Genomic DNA, 27,401 nt, shown 5'->3' with positions numbered 1-27,401 from the left:
ACCACCACACCAGCTGTGGCTGCACTGCTTTGGGCTCCTGACGCTGGTCTGGCTGGCCCCTCCTCCTCCAAAGCCGAGGACTCTCTGGTCCTGCAAGATCCCTAGTCCTGCTGGACAACGAGTGTTCCTGGATGAGAGAATGCTGGATTTGAGAGTTTTAACCTGTAGTGATCAAAATCCCTAGCTGAGCGTGGAGCTCCAAAGTGCTAGTCGCTGTACAAAGACATAGGGACAGAAGGGCTAGAGCTTGCACATTAGAGATAAAAGCTTATTGGGTGGGGATAGGGGTACAACATATTAGCAGAATAGTCAAGATGAGCATGTAAGTTGTTTCCTCTTATTTGTAACTGTGGCCAGAGGATGGGATGAAAGTGGGGGTTGGGGTGGGTAAGGAAATAGGAAAAAGGGAGTTGAATGTGAGGGAAGGTAGCATAGTAGGCAGAGGGAGTACAGCCATGAGAGCGTCTGGAGGATGGAGGGTAGGGGCAAGGCACCAATTAACAGGTACAAAATATTTCCGTCTCAGGACATCCTGTTTTGCCTTTCTCCTACCTATGAAAGTGTTTGGTGCCCTGCCAAAAGGCGTGAGTCTGTGGGGAGTAAAGAGGTTCTGGCTGGATCCCTTTTGGTTCTGATGCAGCTTCTAGCCATCAGTGGGAAGGACCTTCTGAGCCAAAGTTCCTGGGACTTGTGAGAAGAATAGCTGTTATATTAGAAAATATGTTGAGAGAGAGAGAGTGTGCGCTAATATCTATCAATATTTCGTTTAGGCTGATTCCATCAAAAATGGTGTTCAGCTCCTTTCTAGAGCTTACACAATTGATCCCAGTAACCCAATGGTACTGAACCACTTGGCTAATCACTTCTTCTTCAAAAAGGTAAGAAAACACATGAATGAAAAATTCCATAACCTTCTGAACAATAACTGCTCTTACATCAAACTTATTACTGCTTCTGCCTTCCAAAAATCCTTTTAAGTCTTTCATAAAGCAGGGGGCTAAAAGTAAAACTTTAAAAATATGCAGACAAGTTCAATTTTTACGTTCTTTATTAGGCTTTTTCCCCCACAAGACAGACAAGAAAACACACACTTTTTCTTAATTTAAATCTACTTACATTCCTGAAGGCATTTCTTCACTACTATCCTAAAAACTGGGGCCTGGAGAGAACAACGGTAACTTGTAAAACTAAATCTATTGAAGTTAATTTACCAAATGCTACTGCTTATGTTTTTTTGCATGAATCAGTTCAGATCTGTTTCACAAATGTATAAACCTCACCGTAACTGGGTTGGGATTTTTTTCAAACTGAGTTTTATTTTCATAATTCAGGATTATGGTAAAGTCCAGCACTTGGCTCTCCATGCTTTCCATAATACAGAAGTTGAAGCTATGCAAGCAGAAAGTTGCTATCAGCTGGCCCGGTCTTTTCACGTACAGGTAGAATGAATATTTAAAAAATCTTCAAGATTATATCTAGAACATGGTAATATGCAAATATATTCCACATCTAAGAAAACTAAATAAAACTTGTAAGAAAATATAATCCATCTGCTCTTCTTTTCCTTGCTTCTTGTAAATTAGGAAGATTATGACCAAGCTTTCCAGTACTACTACCAAGCCACACAGTTTGCCTCATCCTCCTTTGTATTACCATTTTTTGGATTGGGTCAAATGTACATTTACCGAGGAGACAAAGAGAATGCATCACAATGCTTTGAAAAAGTTTTGAAAGCCTATCCTAATAATTATGAGACTATGAAAATTCTTGGATCTCTTTATGCGGCTTCAGAAGACCAAGACAAACGAGATATTGCAAAAGTATGTTCAATATTTGATGAACTTTGGATCTGTTTGACCTTGATTGTATGTCATTCACTAATTCAAGGGAAAGACTTGGCCCTGAAAATCCTGAGCTATGGTATTACTAGTTTATTTTGCTATGAAAATAGAACTAGGCATGTTACAGTTTTAGTAAGTCAATCACTTTACCTGCTGTTTAAATGGAGAGAAGGTAATGTCATCTGAACGGAAGTGGGACCACTGTAGGAGACCCATTAACCAAGGCTCACAAAACCAGTCTGGTTTCTGTTGCACAGGGAAAAAACAACTTGTTTTCCTCTGCACAGGAAAGGTGATTTTTGTCTATAAGTGACAGCTTGAAGATCAAATTTCAGGGAATAGTCTTGTCTTCCAAGTTTAACATTCTAAAAGGGCATTGTCACATACTGGTGCAACATTTTTTTTTTTTTAAATACCCTGTCTGTTTCCTTTTTCTTATGCTTAGATCGTTTCCTACTGATTTTATTAGTATTTACTCAACACTGTTTCCTCAGACTTTGAATGCCAGTGTAGTAACTTGGCACAACATTGGGGCTGACCTGCCTGAAAATGGTTATGTGGGAAATCAGTAGTTTTGAAGAAGTTTATATTCTTTCTTACAGGAGAAGCCCTGAATATTTAGAAGTGTATTTATAAATGTGGTGGCTGGGTTTGTGCAGAAGGGAAAAATACAAGGTACTTAATGAAGTGGTGATGAACCAGGATGGCTTTGTTGCCTAATATGCTCATTTTGAGGTTTTATACCTTTTACAGGAGAGGCATGTATTGTTTTCAAGTCTAAACAAGTTGACAAAAACAACAGTAGTGCCTTTTGTGGCTGTTTACGTAGGCACTGAAAAGATTAATATAATGTTGGGATTTCCCAGGGTCATTTGAAGAAAGTCACAGAACAGTATCCAGATGATGTAGAAGCGTGGATTGAACTTGCGCAAATCCTTGAGCAGACTGACATACAGGTATTAATGCTGAAGAAATGGAAACAATTTTTAACATATACACTAGCTTTAAGTTACAAAGTGAGGTATGGAACTCATTCTGCTATTTGATTCCCTCGTCAATCTTACAATTGCTCAGGGTGCCCTCTCAGCCTACGGCACAGCAACGCGCATCCTTCAGGAGAAAGTGCAGGCTGATGTCCCACCAGAGATTTTGAATAATGTGGGTGCTCTCCATTTCAGGCTTGGGAACCTAGGCGAAGCGAAGGTACTAACCTATGCTATTACTTTTTGTAATAATGTAATTTTAAGTAATTATTCAAAGTTTGAGTTGACTTTATTTAGTCATGCATGAATTTTTTTAAAGCATATTATTCTTTTCCCTCTCTCTTTTTTTTTCTGTCCTTAGAAATACTTCTTAGCATCTCTGGATCGTGCTAAGGCAGAAGCTGAACATGATGAGCATTACTACAATGCTATCTCAGTAACAACATCCTATAATCTTGCCAGACTATATGAGGCAATGTGTGAATTCCATGAAGCAGAAAAGCTATATAAAAACATATTAAGAGAACATCCTAACTATGTTGACTGTAAGGAATTGTTCTATTTTGGTTCAACAGTCCTCTTCAAACTGAAAGATTTTTGTTTTGAAGCCCTTATCTGCCCCTTTATTGTTTTAAGATTTTTTTCTGTAATAGACCTCATGAGGCTGAGCTCCTTGTCTTGTGTATCCATCTTCCTAGGTATTTTTCTTTCTTCTATTCAGTCCATAGCTAATAATTCAAATCAGAGTGTCTTCATATGTTAACTATTTTAATTAACACTTACAAAAGACAAAGCCAGAAATAGCATAAGTTTTCCAACTCAGAAGCTATTCTTTAGCATAAATAAAACAGTATGGGTGCGTCTACACTAGGAACTAACTTCAAAGTTAACTTCCAAGTTAAGCACTACTTTGAAGTAGCCAGCAGAATCTCTACACGCATTCTCCCTTACTTCGAAGTAGGGAGCCCAACTTCGAAGTCCCTACTCAGTTCCCGGGAATGGAGTAGTGCCCTGCTTCGAAGCTTAGCTTAGTTTCGAAGTAGGGTGTGTGTAGATGCTCAACTTTGAAGTTATTTTTGTAGTGTAGACACAGACTATATGTAATGTGTATCTATGCATAGAAATAAAAATATGGAGATGCTCGATATCCTAAGCATATCAGGAAAAAGGTAAAGCTTCTGAAATCCATGTTTGATCGAGTTTATTCCAGTTTAGCTGACGATTGAAAATCACTTTCTGTTTTTAGGCTATTTGCGCTTAGGAGCTATGGCTAGAGATAAAGGAAATTTTTATGAGGCTTCTGATTGGTTTAAAGAAGCACTTCAGATAAATCAGGTTAGTAAGACCCTTAAATGTTTAATTTAGAAGTGAAATTTCAAATTAGATTCACTGGGTTACTGCCTCTATTTTTTTAAAAAATATGTGGAAGTTATTCAAATTAGGCCTTTCTTCCAGTTAACTTCCTTGTCTCTGTTTTTAGTATGTAAAAATGTAATTCATATCCATATAATGCATATGAAGTAATCCAATGGTAAAGGCTTGTGTTTAGATCTCTAACACAGAAGCGGTCTTTAAGTTATTCATAGTTGAGTTTGTTTCAGGACCATCCAGATGCTTGGTCTTTGATTGGTAATCTTCACTTGGCTAAACAAGAGTGGGGTCCGGGACAGAAGAAATTTGAAAGGATATTGAAACAGCCATCCACCCAAAATGACACTTACTCCATGCTGGCTCTTGGCAATGTGTGGTTGCAAACTTTGCATCAACCCACCAGGGACAGAGAGAAGGTAAATATCACAACTCTTGACGTGCGTTGGGATGCCGTTCTCCAGGCCAAGTATTTTATGTTGTGGGTATGGCAGGTTCATCAGTTGTAAACTATTAGGCATAACTTGTGACACCATGAAGATGAATGATTAGTCTTTTATTTACTTTTTGTAGGAAAAGCGTCATCAAGATCGTGCACTAGCAATCTACAAGCAAGTACTTAGAAATGATCCAAAGAATTTGTATGCTGCTAATGGCATAGGTGATTATTACACTTGGATTCCCTTTAGTTGTTCACTAGTGGTGAGTTTTGGATTTGGCTCTTTTAGGATATAATCTGCAGACCATTTCAAACATCATTTTTGCTTTTTTTTCCCAGGGGCTATATATAATCTTGGCAGGGATGTCTCGCTATATCATGCAGTTAATTGTCTCAATTTTCTATAGTCGGTGCCCTGGGGATGAGGCGGGGAGGAGAAGGGGGCATCAGCTTGACCAGAGCTGAAGCTGGTGCCCAGGGTGGGTGGGGCTGCAAGCCCAGCTGCATCTGGGATCATGGCCAGCACAGGCCAAGGCAGTAGGTAAGGGGGCAGAAGTAGGGGAACCAGTGGGCTGTGGAGCTGCCAGCAGGGCAGGGACTTCCCTCCATCCAGCTAATTCCCTCGTTCAGGGCTGGCCAGATCCCAGGGATGCTGGGTCAGAGAGGTGCAACCTGCAGATAGTATGTAAATCTGGAATCTTACATTGTACATTTAACTTCCCCTTTAGGAGCTGTATTGGCACACAAAGGATACTTCCGTGAGGCCCGTGATGTTTTTGCCCAAGTGAGAGAAGCAACAGCAGATATCAGTGATGTGTGGCTGAATTTGGCGCACATCTACGTAGAACAGAAACAGTACATCAGTGCTGTGCAAATGGTAATCTCTGTAAATTGATCCATTGAAAATACTGGAAAGAGGTAGCAAAGGAATAACTAGAGGTCATTGCTGACAACTTCAGATAATCTGAAGACTGTCCTCTTACCAGGTCACAAAGTCCTGTTAGCTGCCAGGTTATGCCTAGATTTAAAAATAAACTGCTAACTGTGGACAAGAGTAACAGAGGAGCTATCAACTTTGTGTATTTGTCTTATGTTCAATTCCTCTCCTAAACGGAGTTAAAATATAAAGTGGATTGGAGTTTTGATTTACTACAGGGACAGGCAAAATACAGCTCACCAAATTGCTGGATCCAGCCAGCCACTCTCCATAGCCCAGCGGAAGCCTAGGGCAGGCTGTCTGCCTGCTGCACCCCTGCATGCTGCTCAAAGCAGCCAGCAAGGGCCATGCAAGTCTCTGCACACCATATGCCCTGGGAGTTGAGTGGGGGACAGGCTTCGTGCATTGCCCCCAGCAAATCTCGCAGCTCTCATTGGCTTGAGTGCTTGTGGCACAGGCAGCATGAAGAGGCTCACCCTCCCGCTTTGTTCCTGGGTGCCCACAGATGGAGAAGGCCCTTGTGGTGGACTGCTTTGAGCAGTGTGCAGGGGCACAGCAAGCAGGGCTGTTGTCCAGGAGCTGCCTAGGTAAATGTCTCCTGGAGTAAGTAAATAAGTACAGTTTGCTGCTTTTCTTTCTTGGTAAAGTTTTCATAACCATGGCCCAAAATATGTATAACACACTTTAAAGACTATCACAAAAATTCTTGTCACTTCAGCATCACCTTTCAACACATACAGTTGATCCTACTGACTCCTCTGTCCCAGTCCACAAACCCAAGACCCCTACTAAATAATTAAGAAGGAAAATGTCTGTTGTATGCTGGTGATCCGGTAATCTGGTCTGCGCAGAATTGTCTTCAAGAAATATCCATCTGCTGGAGACCTACTGGACCACGTGTGCCCTACAAGTCAATATTAAAATAATAAAAGCAAGCAAAACTTATCTGAAATAATGTTTCAGAGAAGCTCAGAACAAGCTAAAATGTTAGAGATGCGCAAATAGAACTCTCCTTATATTGTATGTACGTGGGCCTTAGAGTAAATACACCCAAGAGCTTCAGAATGGCTATAAAAGCATTACAGGAAACAGCAATGCCCTGTGGCTTCATAGTTCATGTGCCATTAAAAACCTACTAGATAGAATTCTTCATTGAAATTGTAGATAAAATGATTTGATAGCAATATGAGTCGAGTTATCTATATCCAAGTGAGCTTACTTTAACATCCAATTGCACTGATTGGGACAAAAATCTTATTAGAAGCCTTACTTTAACATTTTTGCAGATACCCCATGAGCACTAGAATGTGAGGGAAAAATGGAAGGAGTGGAGGTGGGGAAGCAAGGGCGGGGGTGGGGGGGAAACAGGGTACACCCATATCCTTCTGACCTGTGGAAAAGAATGCTAAAGTTAAGACCAGCTCAGCAACAAGTTCTTCCACTGCAGAGTACAGAGAGATCAAAAGATTGTGTCCTAATAGAAGTGCAGGATCACTCTGTAGGCTTGCCAACAGAAACAGTTCTGCATGGAAATAAAAATGCACAAAGCGCTAGGAGCGCACTAATGTTGATGTCTGCATGAAGACCAAATCAGATATAGCAACTTAGTCTGTTACAGCCACAAATTACTGCGGTAGATGGTGGTCTGTAGAAAATATGCAAAGCTGAGGTAGCTTTCTCAGCAGTTAAAGAATCCTTGGCCATAAACTACAATGGAAAATTAGGAGAGGACAGCACAGTCCAAATCCAGAAAGCAGTGACTCCTGCCAATTTATTAGCGATTGAGATGCTTTCACCACAAATATTTGAAATGGAAGGGAGTTGAAGAGAGCTATTTTCCCTCTAATGGTCAGAAATGATGATTCCAAATTATTAAATAATAATAAAAAAAAAAAAACTGCATAACTTTTTTTTTTGGGTGAACGGGGGCTTGCGGTGGAGGAAGAGAAATGGAATGTTACATGACAGCCTGCCACTGTATCAAGAGAAGGTGATAATGACCAGTGGAAACTGGGACTAAAACTCTAAATGCAGTACAAAGCCCAGTTGTAGGCCAATTGTGCCTGCCTTACACTTCATCAACACTTAGATAAGTTACTATACCAAAGAATATTGAGTTAGCTGGATAGAATGAGCTTGATATGCATTTATTAAAACTGTTCTTTTTCCTCCAAGAATGGAGGTGGGGGGTGAGAGAATGAGAGGAAGATAAGTATATTTCAGATAATGGTAACATTATGTAAATATGAAAAGAGAGAGTTTTGCTAGCTTAAAGAAATGTACTTAAAACTGATCTTTTGTTTGCATCCCCTACTGGTAATTTTTACTCTTCATCCTATAAATCAGTGATTCTCAATCTTTTCAGACTGTTCCCTTTGAGGATCTGATTTGTCCCGTATGTAACCCAAGTTTTACCCTAAAAACTACTTGCTTACAAAATCAGGCATAAAGATACAAGTGTCACAGCACAATATCCCTGAAAAATAGCTTACTTTTCTCATTTTTCCCCCATATAATAAACTGATTGGAATATAAATACTATCCAGGTAGAACCTCTCATCTGGCACTCCCTCATTTGGCATCATCCATAATCCAGCATGATTTTAGTTAGCTGGGTGACCACTTATTCTGGGTGGCCAAATTTTTCATTGTCCCATAAAGTTTGTTTACAGCCACCAGTCCTGGCTCTCAGTGTTCTGTGTTGTTGTTTAGCTCTAATTTACCTCTAAATGTCTTCTAAGAGCCCAGTAAACAGTGGAAGTGCAGGCAATGCTTCTAGACAATATTGACCTCCTGTTGTCTGGCAAATTCTCTCATCCAGCACCAGTCAAGTTCCAGGGGTACAGGACTAGAGAGGTTCAACCTGTACTTACATTTGAGCATGTAATATACACAGCAATATGGAACAAGTCACAGTATGAAATTTTAGTTAGTATTGATTTTTCTAGTGCTTTTTATGTAGCCTGTTGTAAAACTAGCCAAATATCTAGGTAAATTCATGTATGCCTGGAAGTATTGTATCCCTATGGATACACATCCCTCTGGCTGAGAACTATTGCTGTAAAGTGAATAGGACCTGCTTACAATGTTGTCCATTCCAAAAAATGCATAGGATCCTATTGTATTAAGTAAGGACTTGCAGGAGTCCTAAGGGATCTACATATTTTTACAAGAACTGGAACTCAGTATGGTATAAAATAAACGAAATGGAATAGAGGCACGCAACCTGATGTAATTCTTTACAAAAATAAAATCTTGAGTAAATATATTTCATCAAGAGGATCCAAGTTTCGTGTAGTTTTCTGCAACATAAAACTGCTACAGGAATTCTTTAAAACTTCACTATCTCTTTAATAATTTGATCTCTCCATTTCAGTATGAAAACTGCCTGAGAAAGTTTTATAAGCATCAGAATACCGAAGTACTGTTGTACTTGGCCCGAGCACTCTTCAAGTGTGGCAAATTACAAGAATGCAAACAGACTTTGCTGAAGGTAAAAACATGGATGGATACTGCAGTTTTAAAGTAATGTTATTCTTTAATGCACAATGTTTCATATCACTGGGTTATTGTACATGTATTTGTACAGCTCTTTAAATACTATAATCTGGAGTTGAAATAATTACCATCCATATGTCATTGGTGACTTTCTGCTATTTAAAAGATGTGCATTTCATTCACAGGCAAGGCATGTAGCACCCAGTGATACAGTCCTTATGTTTAATGTGGCCCTAGTGCTTCAGAGGTTAGCCACCTCTGTCCTGAAAGATGAAAAAAGTAACTTGAAGGAAGTACTCAATGCTGTGAAAGAACTGGAATTAGCCCACAGGTAACAATATACAATAAAAACGGTGTTCTGACTTTTAAAATTGTTTTAGTATGTTGTAGATAGGTGAAGAGATAAGAAAATACTGTATTCTAGAATAGGAATGAGCACACTTTTTAGGTTGTGCCCCCCTTTTTTGGTCCTCCAGTTAGCTGGTGCAGCCCCAACCTGTGGGAGGACCACAGGAAGAGATGCAGGGGGTGGGGGATGCTTGGGAAGCGGGTGCTGGGCACTTTGCACACACCTACTTTCTAGAAAATACTCAGTGTGGATCTAAAATTTGAATGTTGAGTATAAGTGGCAGAGTTGTCTGTAAAACTCTTGTAACTTTTTTTAAACGCATCTTTCTCACTGCATTCTTAGTGGATGTAGAAAGATTGAACTTGAAGAAATGGAGCCCTGCCAGTCTTTTTGATCCAAAGCCATTTTTTTCTTTTTTTATTTTGTTTTGATGTCATGTGTCCTTATAAGTGAATTAGTTAATCTCAAAACTAGTTCAGATTTTGGTTTCTCTCTCTGTCCTAATGTAATTCATTCTGATGGGAAAAGATCACAAGGAAAGGGGAGAAAATCCATCACAAATCACTGTTCACTAAGGCTGTGTCTACACGAGCCCCCTCCTTTCGAACTCCCTCATTAACATGCCCCTTCCGAAAGATGCTAATGAGGCACTGATATGAATATGCAGAGCCTCATTAGTATAATGGTGGCCACAGTGATTTGAAAGTGCCGCTTTCAAATCACATGCTACTTGTGTAGCTGGGGGCCTTTTGAAACAACCTGCCCAGTCTTCGAAAGCCCCTGCTTCCCATTTGTTCACCCAGGCTGACATTGCTGTCACTCACTTTATAAACAGGGAATATAAGATGAAATGTGAAATGTTGCTATGAAATAGTGGATATCAGCACAACTCTGAAATGTGAGGCAATGCTGCCCCTAGTAGACCTTTTATTTTCAAATATCTATTCTAGAGGGACTTACTTTGACTGAGTCCTTTTGCCCTATGTCCTCATTTCATGCCCATCAGTAGCTTTCTCCCAGTACTGACCAAAATATCTCTTCAGGGTATATGCTTCTAATAACTTTGTGCACAAATTTAAATAAAAATATTTTTATTTATACAAGTACTCACTTCAAAATTGTATTGTGTGCTGTAATGCAAAAATCTAGTCAAACCAATTTTCATTCAGAAATTCTGTAAGAGAAGTTTATTACAGTAAACTTTCATATCCAGCAGCCCCAGGACCAGGAGGCTGCTGAATATTCAAATATTCTGGATAATGGAGAGAGATACCTAGCAATGCATAACACTAAAGAAAAACAAAATTAGATATTAAAAAACAAAAATGTATGCAGAGTATTCTAACCCACAACAGTAATATCGTACACTGTAAACTGATAGTGTATTTATTTGTATTTACTTTCACTATACTGTCCTTGTGGGAAACATAACTAAAATTTACTTATGGTTAAAACGATGATTATTTGAGAGTTCCAGATGATAGAATGCTGGATATGAAAGAATTTACTGTATCTATCTTCTGTAGGAAAATGGCTTGAAATTATGTGACTGAATTTATCACAATTGTGGAATCTTAATTACCCTGCTTGATTGTATTTACTAAAGTATTGCAGGCCTTGTAATATTACCCATAAATTAGGTCGTTTTTTTTTTTAAAGGGTAGTTGATGCCTCTATCTTGGGGAATTCAGACTTCCAGCACGCTTTACTTTTGCTGCTGAATATCAGGATAAATGTGAGGATGCAGCATGAAACTTGTGTCTCATGTGATTTTTTTTCCTTTGCTGTAGAATGCTAGGTCATATTAGCACAGAGAAAAAGATTTGGCATAGCAAAACTTCTTTAATGACACTTCAGAAGATATTGAAAGATAGGGCTGGAAGACACCTCCATGTCACAAAATCCTGCCCTCTTTGATGATGCCAGCCCAAGTAAATCTAGACAATTCCTTGCATGCAGATTGAATAGTGATCTTTAAGGGGGTTGGGAAATCTTTCTCTATTGCATGCTTTCCAGAAGCTATACTTCTAGACCTCAAAACATCTAAAGGTCTCTGCATCATCCCCACTTACCTATATTTCGGCAATTTCCAAGGGTTGTCCTTCTGTCAAGAACGTGAGTTGGGCCAGGACAGAGTTCTAGCAGGAAAAAATGTGTATTTTTTCCATTTTTTTTTCCCCTTTCTCGTCGCAGTTTCAGTCTGAAGTGGAATGGAAAACAGATAAATGTGACTGGTCCAACAACATACTTAGGAACCACTGGAGCAGGGTTTTAAAGAATCCTTTCCTTTGATGCCATTCATAGTCCTTGCTGATGAGAGTTGCGGGATTGGGCTAGGCAGGTGTTGAAGAAGCAGATACTGAGATGCCTGTGAAAGCTCAGGCGAGACTAATCCATAAGGCGGCAGGAGAAGATGATTTTTGAAGTTCTCCCTCAACAAAGCTCTATATTTATGAGATTTAAGTTTCTTGCTGTGGTGAGAACTGCAGTGCATAGGAACTATGTGACACATCTGTATCTAGAGACTAGGCCTGCCTCCAAAATTAGAAGCAGATTAGATGACCATCAGTGGGAATGCTAAGAAAAAAACCAGTTGTTCTTCAGGATGTGTTTCTCATATCTATTCAAAACTAATACTCCTCAGAGTGGCTCATAAGAAGGAACTGAAGGGGATTCGGGTCAACAGGATCATATAGAGGCTCTGCATCTATAGGCACCCTGGGCCGTAAGCACCCTGTGGAGTACACGTTCCTCCCAAATAGGTCCAGGCATCTAATGTCCTTGAGTTTCGGGGCCAGAGCCTGTTGACTCTGATATTCCTTTTCATTAATGGCATCCACCACCAAGGAGAGAGGTCGGGGCTGGGTATATAAGTATACATACCCTTTGACTGGCACAGAGTATTTACAAGCCACCCATGGGAATGGAGGCTGGTGTTTGTCACAGATGGAGGCAACAGACATGATTTGTTAAACAGGAGGGCCACATGGGGTGGACCCTCCAAAGTGAGAATGTCACATGTAGGATCAGTAAACTTCCTTCCCAGGGAAGTTGAGACTAAGTGCCACCTGCCAAAGGAGCTACTGGAGCACTTGGAAGTCTATGGGCAGATGCCTCAAGACCGAGCCCAACACTGCCTTGTTTGGAGGAGGCCAAGGGAGGCATCACCAGTGTCGGGTCCTCTGGCTGATGAGGTGGAGTATGGTAGGCCGCCTCTGGAGGCGTGGAAGGCTGAGCATCTGAAGCGGGGTGGCTGACAGTAGCCTCAGGAGCCCAGGAAGTAGCCAAGTATGTGGCCAAGCAGGAGTAATAGTGCCCTGCACCTCGTGTTACTCCCAGAGCATCCAGAACTGCCACTGTGAAGGAGGCCAGTTGGACGCGCCTGAGTCCTGGTCCAGGCAGAGGTCCCCAAGGACAGAGGTTCAGACATGACCGAAGCCCCCTAAATGGAAGCAGGCACGGTTGAGCAAGAAGGCCATGGCAGAGCCGACCCTGCTGGACCCATTGGTAGAGCATGGCTAGCATTGAGTTGAGAGGGCAAGAGCTCACAGATTGTTGCGGAGAGTGAGATCGGTGCCAGGACTCTGAGCAGTCAGGCTCTGGTGCCTGAATGGGTGCAGCCAGACGTTCAGGATTACCCCTGGAGGTGTCGAGGGACAGGGGCCTCAGTGTGCTCCAGGGAGTTCATCATCTTGGTGAGTCCCCACACTGCCTGGTGCATATCAGGTATAGGCAAAGAGCCAACAGGCACCAGATCACCTCTGGGCAAATCCAGGGGGATTGGGTTTGGTGTGCATGACACTGGGGCATCAGGATCACAGGCCATGTGAGCCTCTGATGCAGTCTCTGCCAAGAGTGATGAAGTCGGTGGAGTTGGTGCCAGTGTCTGAGGCGTCTTGGAGGCATGGACCAGAGAATGAGATTGGAGGTGCTGTGCCGTAGGCTTCGGTCAAGACGAGCCCTTTTTCAGCACCAGGCCTGGAGCAGAGGATAGCATGTTGCGCGCCGAAGGAGGGAGTGCAGAGCTGTGCCGCGGTGGTTGGAGGGCTGACTCCATGAGTAGCTGATGGAGCTGAAAAATCATGCTTCTTGTGAATGCAGGGCTTGAAACCACTGCAGCTATGGCACTTACCTGTTTTTGATGAGCTTCAGCCAAACTATGTAGGCAGTTGAGGGTTGCTCCTTGGCATGGGCTTTAAGCAGGCGCTGCACTGATTAAAGTCTTGAGCCTTTTTATGCTCCTAGGAGAAGGTAGAAGAAGAAGAGCCTTCCCTACCCGAGTACTGCCTAACGCTAACTAGCTAGAAACAGTGGTTATGACAGACTACTGTAGGGGATCGGAGTGGCTGTGACTGAGAGAGACTCAGTTTTTCCCTGGAGCAGGGCCAGCTACTGGGATTGGGCTTCCCGCGGCCTCCCCATGTGAGTCGGATGGTAGCAGGCCAGACTGACCCTGGGGCTCGCCACCTCGCTGGCAATAGAGGGGCCAGAGAGATGATGAGATGCCCTACGTGGGAGCACTAGACACTTGTTCTCCTGTGAGGTTCCTGATTGGCAGCCTGTCCCTGGGCTCCAGTTTCAACTTTGGGTGCTTGCTAGCTGAGGTCAGAGTGGTCTCATGTTCCTTTGGTGTTTCCCAGCCCCCATGCTCCAACGGGGCTCCGTGGAGTCACAGGGATCACTGGAGCCATCTTGGTTGACCGTGCACAGCAGATGGCCCTCAACTCACTACAGCATGATTTGTGCCTTAATAGAGATCATAGCTTCTCTCTTGTAGAAGAGAACTGCAGCTTTCTGTCCTCAGGTTCTGGAGTCTGCAGTTTGTGGTAGGCATCCAGTTGTTGGTTTTAGGAGCGCCAAATACATGAAAGGAAAGAATCTCTGTCTCAGAGAGTACCCTGCCTATTTTTCCACTTGCCTGTGTTGTCTGGTGGGCATGGGGGAGCGGAACTGCATACTGCCTGGCGCATCCCCAGGTGGTGGATAGGAGGGCGCCTCTCCTGAGAGGTTTGCTGCAAATCAAGGGCGCTTTGTCATGCAAATATGCAGCTGTGGACCAGAAGAGGCAACTTTACCAGGGTGTGATGGGGCACTGGTTGGCATCTGTTGTCCCAACTAAAAAAATTACAAGTGCCTGATGACAATGTTGTGGCATGGCAAATGTAGCCCACCATCAAATAAGGCTACCTCCCCCTCATTCTGTATGAGGTGAGGGTCTGGGATAGTTGCGTCCCTGGATTATTCTGAATAATCCAAATCGTGTACGAATCATGATTTGGTCACTGACATCCACGAGAGCATTACTACTTAAGTCACTCCAGTGAAGACAGCCCTGTCAGAAAGTTCCTCACTGCCTTTTGGGTAGGTTTGGGAGACGCAAAGGCTATGGGAGTAAACCCAGACAGAAAATCCCAGAGTGGAGACTTTAAGGCAGCTAGCAGGGAGGATTCATCAAACCTGCTTTCTGGCATCTCCTTGTAGTCACCTCAGTTCCAAACATACTGACTTCTGTCTTGCCTTTGGATTCAGCTGGGGCGGCCAAGAGGTGGATAGTGCTGCTTGGGCAACACACTTGCTCCAAACACTAGCCCAGACAATGCAGCATGTAAGAGGGTGCCAAAGGGAGAGGACACTCCCTCCTTGCTGATAGCATGGAAACAACATGGGAAGTGGCAGTTATGGGTTATAAGCCCTCCTCAACTGGCGAAGAGGAAGATGCCATGGATCGCTTTTGTTGGTGGGAGGAGTTGTCGCACTGCACTGGTCAGCTACAGCCTGCCTCAAGCCAGGCAGCCCCAGGTCAATAAAGTGCTGACCCGCCACATCTGCCTTCCTCTTTGGTTGCATGGGGATAGACCAAAAATTGAAAAATAGATATAAATGATGTACCCACCATGAAACAAAATAGTAAATCAACTTGCCTCCGTCTCAGTAGCTGGAATGTGTGGACCCTGTGTCCAGGACATGAATCTGCCCATGACCTTATGAACATGGACTCAATACACAAAACAGCAATCATAGATCAACAGCTACGCTAACTGAACATTGACATTGCTGCTGTCCAGAAAACTAGGTTGCCAGATGCTGGGTCAGTGAAAGAAACCAACTACACTTTCTTTTGGAAGGACTTGAGTTCAGAGGAACATTGCCTATACGGAGTTGGATTTACTGTTCGGAACAATCTGCTGAAACCTGTCAATGCACCCACAGCTGAATTGGCATGCATTATATCCTTGACGTTCTGCACCAGGTCAGGATAGGTCAACATCATCAGTGCTTATGCACCCACTTTGGCATCATGCACCAAAGACAAGGACTCCTTTTATTATAATCCTCAGAAAGTTATTGACCCCCCTTTTCAACTGGCAAACAACTGTACATCCTTCGCAACTTCATTGCAAGAGTTGGACACAACCATCGGTCCTGGCCTGTCTGCCTTGGTCATCACCGTATTGGGAAAATGAACAAAAATGATCAAAAAGCAGTACAGTAGCACTTTAAAGACTAAAAAAAAATGTATTAGGAGATTAGCTTTTGTGGGACTGCTCTGGAGTCTGTTCTGGTCTGGCTATGGTCTGAAGAAGTGGGTCTGTCCCATGAAAGCTCATCACCTAATAAATTATTTTGTTAGTCTTTAAAGTGCTACTGTACTGCATTTTTGTTTTCATAGCATATAGACTAGCACAGCTATCTCTCTGTTAACTACTGAAAATGGTCAAAGGCTTCTCAAATTCAGCTCTCAGAATTAGCTCTGCATCACTAATGCTTTCTTTAACTTGAGTGTCACAAGGTTTTATGGCGCCACCCCGGATCCGGTCACTGGCATCAAATTGACCTTGTGCTGGTACGCAGGAAACATCTCAATGCTGTTAAACTTACATGAATCTACCACAGCACAGATTGTGACACTGATCACTCCTTGATCATCATCAGAGTGAAAATCATCCCGAAGAAACTCTATGTGACAAAGGAATGCAGTAAGCCAAAGATCAATACCCTCAGTACCATTGATGCACTGAAAGTTCTGTCTTCGCAGATGAGCTCACTCACAAAATGGAATACAAACCTGACCAACAAATCGTAGATGAAACATGGTCCATTCTGAGAAATGCAATATGCAAATATGCCAAATCTGCCTTTGGAACATGTAAATCTCTAACAAAGACTGGATTGATGAAAATACTGACATTCTTAGGCCTCTTCTTCAAGAAAAACCACAAGGCATATCTGAATAACATAAAGAGCCCATCTCAGAGCACAAGAGATCAACTTTGACATGCAAGATCTGCTCTTCAAAGAGAATCCAGGTTGTGTGTGAACAAGTATGGGGTGATCTATGTTCTAATATTCAAAAGGCATATGATTTGGGTGACTTGAAAACTGTGTGTGATGGATTGAAACCAAACATTACCAAAATTGCCCCACTGAAGCGTTTAAATGGACAGGTGATCGCAGACAAAAAGGTGCAGATGGCCAGATGGGTGGAACACTACTCAGGTCTTTATTCCCACGAGCATACAATACAACCTGAGCTTGACAACCTCATCCTAACTCTACCAGAAATGTCAGAGCTAGATGCAGAGCCTACAGAGGAGGAACTTTCTCAAGCTCTTGTTGCTCTCTCCGATGGAAAAGTGCTAGGAAATGACAGAATCCTAGCTGAAGTCCTGAAGGCAAATAAAGCTGCACTTTTCCCCTTCCTCTATGATTTACTCCAAAAATGTTGGAGAGCCGGAGATGTCCCACATGACATGAAGAATGCAAACATCATCACTCTATAAAAACAAAAGTGATGACGGTGACTGCGGCAACTACAGAGGCATCTCGTTACTGAGCATCATGGGGAAAGCATTTGCCTGTGTCATTGTCAATCACCTGTAAAAACTCGCAGATTGAGTCTGTCCAGAAACACAGTGTGGCTAGCAGGTGAACAATTGACATGGTTTTCTCTCTTGAACATCTACGAGAAAAACGCAGAGAACAAGGAAAGCCATTACTCATAGCATTTGTGGACTTAACAAAGGTGTTTGACACAGTAGATCAGGAATATACAGAGTATTAACCAAGATTGGCTGCCCACCGACCCTACACTCAAGCTCGTAACATCCTTTCTTGAAAGCAGCAGTGCAATATGACGGATCTACATCAGATCCGTTTGCAATGAACAGCAGAGTCAAACAAGGGTGTGTTCTTGCCCCTACCCTCTTCAGCATATTCTTCTCAGTTCTACTAAATTGTGCATTTCAAAACTCACACAGAGATGTATTTCTCCACACAAGATTAGCTGGCTCTCTCTCTACAACCTGGCAAGACTCAAGGCCAGAACTAATGTCAAGAAAGCCCTCATTAGGGAACACTTTTGCAGATGATGCGGCTTTTGTTGCTCAGAATGAAGGTATGTAAGTCACTGATCGATTCTCAATCCACCGCATGCAAGTTGTTTTTCCATGAAGAAAACTGTTGTATTCAGTCAACGTATACCTCAGTGACCCAATTGCATTCTGGATAACATCCCATTAGAGCCGCGTCTACACGTGCTGGCTACTTCGAAGTAGCCACGCCAACTTCGAAATAGCGCCCGCCACATCTACACGTGGCGAGCGCTATTTCGAAGTTGAAATCGACATAAGGCGGCCAGACATCGAAGTCGCTATCCTCATGAGGAGATGGGAATAGCGCCCTACTTTGACGTTGAACGTCGAAGTAGGGCACGTGTAGCCGATCCACGTCCCGTAACATCGAAATAGTGGGGTCCGCCATGGCGGCCATCAGCTGAGGGGTCGAGAGACGCTCTCTCCAGCCCCTGCGGGGCTCTATGGTCACCGTGTGCAGCAGCCCTTAGCCCAGGGCTTCTGGCTGCTGCTGCTGCAGCTGGGTCTGCAACCAGTTGTCAGCTCTGTGGATCTTGTGCTGTTTAGTGCAAGTGTGTCTGGGAGCGGCCCTTTAAGGGAGCAGCTTGCTGTTGAGTCTGCCCTGTGACCCTGTCTGCAGCTGTTCCTGGCACCCTTATTTCGATGTGGGCCGCTTTGGTGTGTAGACGCTCCCCTGCAGCGCCTACTTCGATGTAGTGCTGCCCAACGTCAACGTTGAACGTCGACGGCACCAGCCCTGGAGGACGTGTAGACGTTATTCATCGAAATAGCTTATTTCGATGTTGCTACATCGAAATAAGCTATTTCGATGTAACATTCACATGTAGGTGTAGCTTAGATGTGGTTCAACAATTCTGTTTTCTGGGATCTACTGTCGCAACAAACTTATGAAGAAGTGAACATCAGAATCAGAAAGGCAGCTACTATTTTTGTCAGACTTATGAAATGAGCATGGAACAATCCTAAGATGACAGTGAAAACAAAGATTCTAATCTACCAGGCATGTGTAATTGAGCATCCTGCTATACGGTTCTGAGGCATGGGCCACCTATTTGAACCAGGAGAAAAAAAATTGGACAGCTTCCATCTTTGCTGCCTCTGCAGAATTCTGAATATCAACTGGCAAGATAAAGTTTCAAATGCAGATGTCCTGTCAAGATCTGGCATACCCAGCCTCATAGCAATCCTCAACAGCAGAAGACGAGGATGGCTTGGTCATGTGAGAAGAATGGGTGACCAACATCTTCCCAAAGAAATCCTCTTTGGTGAACTGTCATGTGGGTTGAGAACAAGCGAAAGCTAAGATTCAAGGATACATGCAAAAACGCTGTGAAAAAATTCAACATAGATCCAAAATCCTGGGAATCGACATCATCAAATTGAATACCTGGTGGCGATTGCTGTGACAGGGCACATCATCCTTTGATAGTATATGTGCAAGCCATGCAAAGGAACTTTGTTAGAAGAAAAAACTCTGACTCAAGAATTTGGAAATAGACTGACATGCGGTTATTGCAGTCGACCGTGCAAATCCAATATTGGACTGATAAGCCATGAGAGAAGGTGTAGACTCAAACACCGCCCACAGATCCTTACTGCTGTGCTAACCTCCCTCTCTCGAGATGCAAAGGGGGCCATATTTATACAGCTATTTAAACACGAAAAGCTAGGGAGTCCTGCCATAGCAATAGTTACTTAGCCACAATATCAACAGCCTCGCAGACGATAAGAAAGGAACTGGAGGGGAGTCAGGTCAGCAAGATCATATATAGGGTCTGCAGAGGTGCCGTTCCAGGGGGCTCCACAGCCAATTCGAAAACGGTAGTTGCTAGGGAAATTTTTCCAACGCGTGTACACACATGCACAGGTACAAGCAACACATCTCAGAAAGAATTAATTTTTAATTAAAAAGATCAGACTTGATTGCTAATTGTGGTTTAATTTGACTACTTTAAAATTGAATAGAACAAAGCTAACTATGTTGAAAACATACTGTCGCTCCCCCCGACCCCCCCGACCCCCTTCCAGTAATTAGGGCTATTCACCTGAGCTATTACAGCCACATTTCTGTTTACCTGTATTTCCCGGTGGTTTCACTTGGATAAAGTTCAGCCCTGGTCCCCCATACTTCTTGTAAACAGTTTGAAAGTATCAGCAACATTGTAAGGCTAACATGTTCTACTTTTAAAAATTCCTGTGTGCTCAGTGAATCAGTCACTATGAAGTGTTCAGTGAACGTTTTGGATTAAAGGTGGAAAAGGGCAATAATAAACGTAGTGATCATTTTAAGCATTTTATTTTAGGGAACTGTTAATGTAGTACAGGTTGTACCTTCCTGGTCCTGCACCCTCAGGACCTGAGTGGTCCCAAATGAAGGAATTTGGCCTCCACCAGCTCCCAAGGTCCACTTCTGCCGTGGCTCCCTGTCACCACACCACTGGTCAGGGTTCCCAGCTGGACTCTCCTCCCATGTCTCCCCAGTGCAGGCTGCAAGGCTCCCCCTGCCCCAGCCAGCTCCCTGCTGTGGGGCTCCCCTGCCCTGGCAGTCTCTCTGCTGCCACAGAGCTGCCAGTGGGGCTACTTTTCCCACCTGGGCTCCCTGCCACCACAGGGCTTTCAGTAGGGCTCCATGCCCCAGCTGGGCTTCCCAGCCAACTATCTGCCATGGGGCTGCTGGCAGGGCTTACCAGCATGGGCTGGCTCCTCCACCACGGCGGGGTTTCAGGACCCCGGGTTTCCTATCCTTGGCATACTCACAGTGGGCCTTCCCATCCTGCCAGCTCCCTGTGCTGGGGCTGGGGCTCCCCAGAGGAGTCTACCTGCTCTTATTTGTTGGCGGCTCATACTTCTGGGGATCTGACATATTGCAGAGGACTTAAGGGCTCCCTGTCACTATCAGGGCTCCGCTCCAGCACAGTGCAGCTGGAGCTCTCTGGTCCAGGGATGTTGCTGGATGGAAGTTACAAAAGAGTGCTGCAGGTTACTAGAAGGGCCATCAAAAGCCCAAATAGTGTGTACATGTGGAAATTGGTGCCCCACATCTGTAGTTCAGGAAAATTGCAGTGATAATCCCTTTTAGTTTAAGTGAGTGCTTAAGTAAAACAAAACGGAGCGTATAAGATGAAATATGAAATGTTCACTATTTCAATTTGCATTTGTTTTTCATTTTCCATCCAGATACTTCAGTTATTTAAGTAAAGTAGGAGATAAAATGAGATTTGATTTGGCCCTTGCTGCTACTGAAGCCAGGTAACAATTATTCCTTCTTTTTCCTCCCTGATTAAAAGAGTATTTTTCAGAACTAAACTCCAGCAATCTGTTTGTTCTAATGGGAGAACATGGATAACTATAGAAAAGGCTATCAAAACAAAAAGCAGTCAAGTAGCACTTAAAAGACTAGCAAAATAGTTTATTAGGTGAGCTTTCGTGGGACAGACCCACTTTTTCAGACCATAGCCAGACCAGAACAGACTCAATATTTAAGGCACAGAGAACCAAAAACAGTAAGCAAGGAGGACAAATCAGAAAAAGATAATCAAGGTGAGCAAATCGGAGAGTGGAAGGGTAGGGGGGGAGGTCAAGAATTAGATTGAGCCAAGTATGCAGACAAGCCCCTATAGTGACTCAGAAAGTTCCCATCACGATTGAAACCACGTGTTAATGTGCCGAATTTGAATATAAAAGCCAGCTCAGAGGCTGTGTGAGCATTTCCTTTAGATTTTTTTTTCAGTTGCTCATAATTTTCCAAAATTTACTGCTGAGAGGCTAGAATGCGCCAGGCCTCATGTCTGTCCACTGGTGGACTATTTATAAAGTTAAGAAGTTTGAGCAAAATGTTATGAAGATGAGTTGTAGGATGTTGGGTTTTTATTTGTTTGGGTTTTTTGTTTTTGTTTCTTTTTTTCTTTGTTTTTTGTAAATTGCAAATGTCGTCCATTTAAAAAAAATTCTTTGATTTTTTTTTTTTTTTAAAGTGGGGTTTGGCACAGCTAGTTAGCTTTTGTGAAGAAGTGATTTTAAGTGCTCTGCTGTAACCAGTTACAGGGTTTCTGGGACTTCAGAACATGTTTATTCAATAACAAATGCTTTGGATGCAGCTGCTTAGCTGGTTTTATCAGTGCTCCAAATTAAATAATACAACATGAGCCCTTTTAACTTAGGTGTGCAGTAAATAGATATCTGTCAGGTGAATTTTGAATGAAAACACCCTTAGCTCTATTCATTGCACATCTTACAAATGCAGGATTTTCAGATTGTTATGGGAAGACCACAATACCAATAGAAGAGGTTACAGGTATGTCTAAATCTATAGGCAGAAAAATATTTTGTATATGCAAAAATATTTGTGAACATACTATAAAAGGTGGCTTCACAATGAACACCATCTTACAAGGGCCTTGAACTGAAGCACTTCATCATTTCATGATGTTGGAACACTTAGACTGTAAAGGTATTTAGAAAGGGCTGCACTCACCATTACTGTGTCTGATTTGGTTAGGAGCCTAACTCTCATTTTTAAAGTGATTTAGGGCACTTAAGAGCCTAAATCCTATTGACAAGTGATGGAATTTAGGCTCTGTTGCACCTAAGCCACTTTTATCAGAGTGGTAGCCCTGTTAGTCTGTCTCCGCAAAAACAAGTTGTTTAGTCAATCTGACAAAGTGGGCCTTTGCTCGCGAAAGCTTATGCTCCAAAAATCTATTACTCTATAAGGTGCCACAGGACTTCTCATTGTTTAAGCCACTTTTGAATGAGATTCAGAAAATCTGGGCCCTGCCTATACAATATTAACTTCTAAATATATGTTTGGATTAGGTTCATTACAGCTGTTTAAATACAGCAAGCTTTTGTAAGGGGTACTTGTGGAGTTGCACAGATGAGTTAGACTCTGCTTCTTTATATTAAGGATTTTTATTATTGAGCTCGCCAAACTTTTTTAACAAGCAAGGCAGCTTTGAGTAGCTTTCCATGTGGAAACAGTGTGTTCTTCAGGCTTAAATTTAAAAAGCTTGCTGGAAAATCCATATGTCTCAAAAGATGATTGAAGAAACTGAAGTGAAAATCATACCACTATAATGGATTTTAAAAGGAAGAATAATCTATAGAATTATGTAAACACTTCAGTTATGTTCCTTCACACTGCTTGTATTTTGTTCAGTGGTATAAATAACTTTAGTAATTGAAAATACTGAATGTTCTAGGCAATGCTCTGATTTACTGAGTCAGGCTCAGTATCATGTGGCTCGTGCCCGCAAGCAGGATGAAGAGGAGAGAGAGCTGCGTGCCAAGCAAGAGCAAGAAAAGGAGTTGCTCCGCCAAAAATTGCTCAAAGAACAGGTTCGTATTCCCAGTAATAGTGTGTGCGAGCTTCAGTGAGTATATTTGTTTCCATAGCTGTGTGCTGATACCTATAGATGTTTCAGGGCATAATATTCAAAGTGATTTTTGTTAATGTAAGCACTTAACAAAGAGGGGATTAAAATTTAGGACTATGAAATAAGGGTAAAATAGTTTCTTCTACAGAGCCTGCTTATTCGGGATTTGGGGAAGTAAAGGAGAAAGTGGTGTGTGTGGAAAAACAGAATTCACCCCACAGGATTTGTGGTTATAGTGCAGGCCCTCCATTGTCACTAAGTGACCTCTGAACTAGATTAGCACTAGCTGCTTCTCCATACCTCCAGTGCAGGTCCCAGGTAATGGTCAGATTGTTCCTATTCTTTCAGGAAGAAAAACGCCTAAGAGAGAAAGAAGAACAGAAGAAACTTCTTGAACAAAGAGCCCAATATGTGGAGAAGACCAAGAATATTTTGATGTTCACTGGAGAAGTAGAAGGATCAAAGGAGAAGAAACGTGGTGGTGGAAGGGTACGGAAGGGAGTCCTTTTTCTTCTCCCTGCCCTGTATTTTCTATAATTTAGAGTAACTCTGTGACCAGAATTGATACAGGTTGTTAGTACTCATCTGACATTTAGTGAGGCTGTAGAGAGTGCTCATCAGTGAAACTGATGGAAGGTAGATTTAATATATTGTTCCAAGAGTACAGTACAGAAAATAAATACTTTATCTATCAAATAATAGCAGCAGGCAGAATTACATGTTCTAATGTTAATCTTGAGAATCAGTTTAATCAGGTAATGAACAGTTGAGGCATTAAAGTGAAAATGCTTTGGTTCTCCATATGTTGATGACTGGTTGACAGATTTGAAATGATCTGTTACGTTGTGGATTTTTAATTTATTGCAGCGTTCCAAAAAAGGAGGGGAATTTGATGAGTTTGTCAATGACGAGAGTGATGAAGATCTGCCTGTGTCCAGAAAGAAAAAGAGGAGGAAAGGCAGTGGAAGTGAGCAAGATGGTGAAGAAGAAGATGGTGAGAGGAAGAAGAAAAAGAGGAGGAGGTGACTGTGTTTTATGCCTTTTTTATTTTCTTTGTAATTGTGCAGTTTGGGTTTATAGTATGCCTTAGACAAGAGTGTGTAAATGGTGTTTTGTCAGGTAGATTTGCTTTTTTCTCCAACAACTTTTTTTTTTTTTTTTTTTTGAAAAAAAGAAAGGGCGTTCCCTGTTGTAAGTGGCCATGCATATCAATTATAAAAGATAGCTAATTTCTGACTTGATTTATGTGTTTAAGACCCCAGAAAGCAGATGATGGAACTGATGATGAAGAAAATGAAAATGGCCCCAGACCTAAAAAACGACGTCCACCAAAAGCAGAGAAGAAAAAGGCTGTAAGTTTAAAAGTGTAATGCTTTGATAGTTCCTGTTTACATCTAAAAGGTTACAGTGCTATAGCATTCAGCCAAGTGACATTCGCTGTAGGTTAGAAATATGGGAAATACTTCTTGCAGCAGACATGCATTCATCCTCATCATAATATAGCAGTAGTGACAGAAATGTTTGTTAAGCTCTCTGCTTCCATTTTGAAATTTGAACAAATTCTGACCAGAAGATTTACAAATAGCAGTTAAAAATAAGCCTAGTTCTCTGCATCCACCTGTTACAACAGGACAGCTGTACTTCATGCTCACAGTTATTGGTATCAATTTTACTCCAGTCAACAAGCAGTATTAATTTGCATTTTTCCCCATACAGCCCAAACCAGAACGCCTGCCGCCTTCAATGAAGGGAAAGATCAAATCAAAAGCCATAATTTCATCTAGTGACGATTCTTCTGATGAGGATAAACTCAAAATTGCTGATGATGGGTATGAATTTTTATTGATTTTTTGCAAGTCAAATGCTGACTTTTACCTGATGAAAAACTCTTGAGATTGGCTTTCAACCTTTTGCACATTTGGGCGACCCCTCCTATTTAGCTAAGATCCTTCTCTAAATAAGCAATATATAAAGGACAGGTCATGACCCCTTAACATCCAACCCTGGAGGCTGCAAACCCATACTTCAAAACAAAATTAAGTATATTTTAATTCCAAATCTAAATTGACATGCCTTTAGGGTTGATGCAGTCCACACATTAACAAACTTATTATTGTTAAGCAGCCAAAAATTCCACACAGACAGTAGTTTGCAATTCTGTGTCCAGAAAGTGTGTACTTCTGAGGTTTTAACAATATTCTCAGTGAAAGCATATATTCAGGTATTCTTTAGTATGGCTTAGATTGCAATACCCCCCATGCCACCTACGTCCCATATTTCATTATGTCACTGAAGCAGTAAGTCAGGGTTATCATGTTAGTCTGAATGGGTTCTTTGTGTTTTACCTTTCTCTACCGTGTTTCCTTCATGAGCCACACAGTTGTGCCATATGTCTGCTTTCGTAGCAAGACTGGGAATAACTAAGGTGGGAATGTAGTGAGAACTGCACAGTGATACAAGATACCATCCTCCTCTCTGAATTACTTGTGTCCTTTACCCTTCTTCCTTCTCGGTGCGAGTATCAACATCTCAGTGAAATCCAGGATTCTCACTTGATCAAAGTACGCCAATCTTTGATTTGATTATACTGACCATATTTGCTTATACTGCTTTTTCTTTAAAAACAGAAATGCCAGGAACAGCAACAGTGATTCTGATGATGCTGAACAGCAACACAATAAACACATCGTGTCTGACAGTGATTCAGATAACAGAAACAAGTCTGGTAGTGAGGTTGGTAGTCCACGGAGATCCAGTGCTCATCCATCTGATGAGGATTCTGACAGTGACAGGTCAGCCAGAAAGACGAGACGGTCAGATTCCGAACAGTCTGACAATGAGTCTGTGCAATCTGGGAGAAGTCGATCTGTACAGTCAGGAAGAAGCCAGTCCGGTGGCTCGGAGAATGAATCTCATCCAGCTTCTCGCAGTGGTGATTCAGATAGAGATTCTGTGAGAGGATCTGACAACGAGGGCTCTGCTAGAGAGTCTGGCAATGAATCTGAACCAGAGGTGTCCAACGTTGAGGGGTCTGAACGTGGATCGGAAGGTGCATCAGATGATAGTGATTAGATTTAAACTACAGCCATTTTTTAAAAATGTGTTTTGTTTTTTTTTTAAATACTTCAGTTATGAGGAGGAAAATCCAATTTTTATATTTGAAAACGGATTTAAAAAAGCTTAATGTTTTTGTAAAACTGTTGTGAAACTTGCTTCATATTTTTTTTCCTTCCCTATCAAGCTGTACATTACAAGGCATTAATGGATATTTCTCTGTCTTGGTGTATTCTTACACTGAAGTTAACATAACTGAAGATCACAAGTGCTGTACGGTGAGTGGTGGTAACCTCACATAATGAGGATGAGGTGTATATAAATACTGCAGAACTTAAACACCAAGTTCAGAGTTGGTTAAAACTATGATGTATTTGTTCCATGTTTCTATATGCAGAAAAGATACAGGCCAATCTTAGAGATTTTATTGAAAGAGACAAAGAATTTGAGGTATTTATTTCCTTGTGTCATTCTGAATAGAAATAACGGTGACTTTTTCACTTTCTGTTAGAGGATAAGCTTATTGTGATGCGACTCCTAATTTTCAGAAGTTTTTCTATGCCAATTTAAATAAATTAATTAGCTAAGATGCAGATATAAACAAAAGTTTGAGAAATAATGTTACAGGTTTATAGATAAAATGCAAATATATTAAGTTGACAGCTGAAAAAGATGTAGAAAACCATCCATATTCTGATACAGTAGAGTGAAGATATCTGCCATTGTCACAATAATAAAAAATAGTCACTACCATCCTTTTTTTTTAGTGATTTTATTTTACTTCACAGGTCACAGGTTACTGCAAGCCCAGCAGACCCACCCTCTAGATGGGTTTTCGTAAAATCTCAAATCAAATCAAATTTATGGTCACAGCACTTTTCCTCAGAATGCTCCAGGGCCTGAGTTTAGGATATCTAAAAGATCTGAAGACTGTGATCTGGACAGTTATGCTCCTCTGGCACAATGGAACTCTTATTTTTGAGAGTAAAGCTTGTCAGAACAGAGAGTGTTTTCTTAGGTGGCTTTTGGAGACTGCGAAATGGACTCCAGGAAGCAAGGGCTATATTTTGCTCTAAGTACAAGGCACCTTTCTTCAACTTTTGCCTTTTCTGACACACACACACACAGAGAGAGAGAGAGAGAGAGAGAGAGAGAGAGAGTGTGAGTGTGTGTGAGTGTGAGTGA

At 42.0% G+C, this 27,401-nt stretch overlaps 1 protein-coding gene across 1 annotated transcript in view; it reads left to right on the top strand.

Moving 5' to 3' along the window:
* CTR9 (CTR9 component of Paf1/RNA polymerase II complex) overlaps positions 1-26,969 on the top strand; it is a 39,305-nt gene extending 12,336 nt beyond the window's left edge. The window contains exons 7-25 of the mRNA XM_074997384.1: positions 771-878; positions 1,332-1,439; positions 1,584-1,820; positions 2,708-2,797; positions 2,916-3,044; positions 3,186-3,369; positions 4,071-4,159; positions 4,426-4,611; positions 4,766-4,853; positions 5,360-5,508; positions 8,945-9,061; positions 9,252-9,397; positions 20,965-21,036; positions 22,989-23,124; positions 23,511-23,651; positions 24,030-24,184; positions 24,418-24,514; positions 24,879-24,991; positions 25,790-26,969. Of these exons, the coding sequence (XP_074853485.1) occupies positions 771-878; positions 1,332-1,439; positions 1,584-1,820; positions 2,708-2,797; positions 2,916-3,044; positions 3,186-3,369; positions 4,071-4,159; positions 4,426-4,611; positions 4,766-4,853; positions 5,360-5,508; positions 8,945-9,061; positions 9,252-9,397; positions 20,965-21,036; positions 22,989-23,124; positions 23,511-23,651; positions 24,030-24,184; positions 24,418-24,514; positions 24,879-24,991; positions 25,790-26,234 (2,790 nt within the window). The 3' untranslated portion in view covers positions 26,235-26,969. The remainder of the gene's footprint in view (positions 1-770; positions 879-1,331; positions 1,440-1,583; positions 1,821-2,707; positions 2,798-2,915; positions 3,045-3,185; positions 3,370-4,070; positions 4,160-4,425; positions 4,612-4,765; positions 4,854-5,359; positions 5,509-8,944; positions 9,062-9,251; positions 9,398-20,964; positions 21,037-22,988; positions 23,125-23,510; positions 23,652-24,029; positions 24,185-24,417; positions 24,515-24,878; positions 24,992-25,789) is intronic.
* Positions 26,970-27,401: the final 432 nt, after the last annotated feature.

This window comes from Carettochelys insculpta, chromosome 6 (assembly GCF_033958435.1).
Source record: "Carettochelys insculpta isolate YL-2023 chromosome 6, ASM3395843v1, whole genome shotgun sequence".
NCBI lineage: Eukaryota > Metazoa > Chordata > Testudines > Carettochelyidae > Carettochelys > Carettochelys insculpta.
This window is presented reverse-complemented; position numbering and strand designations above follow the sequence as displayed.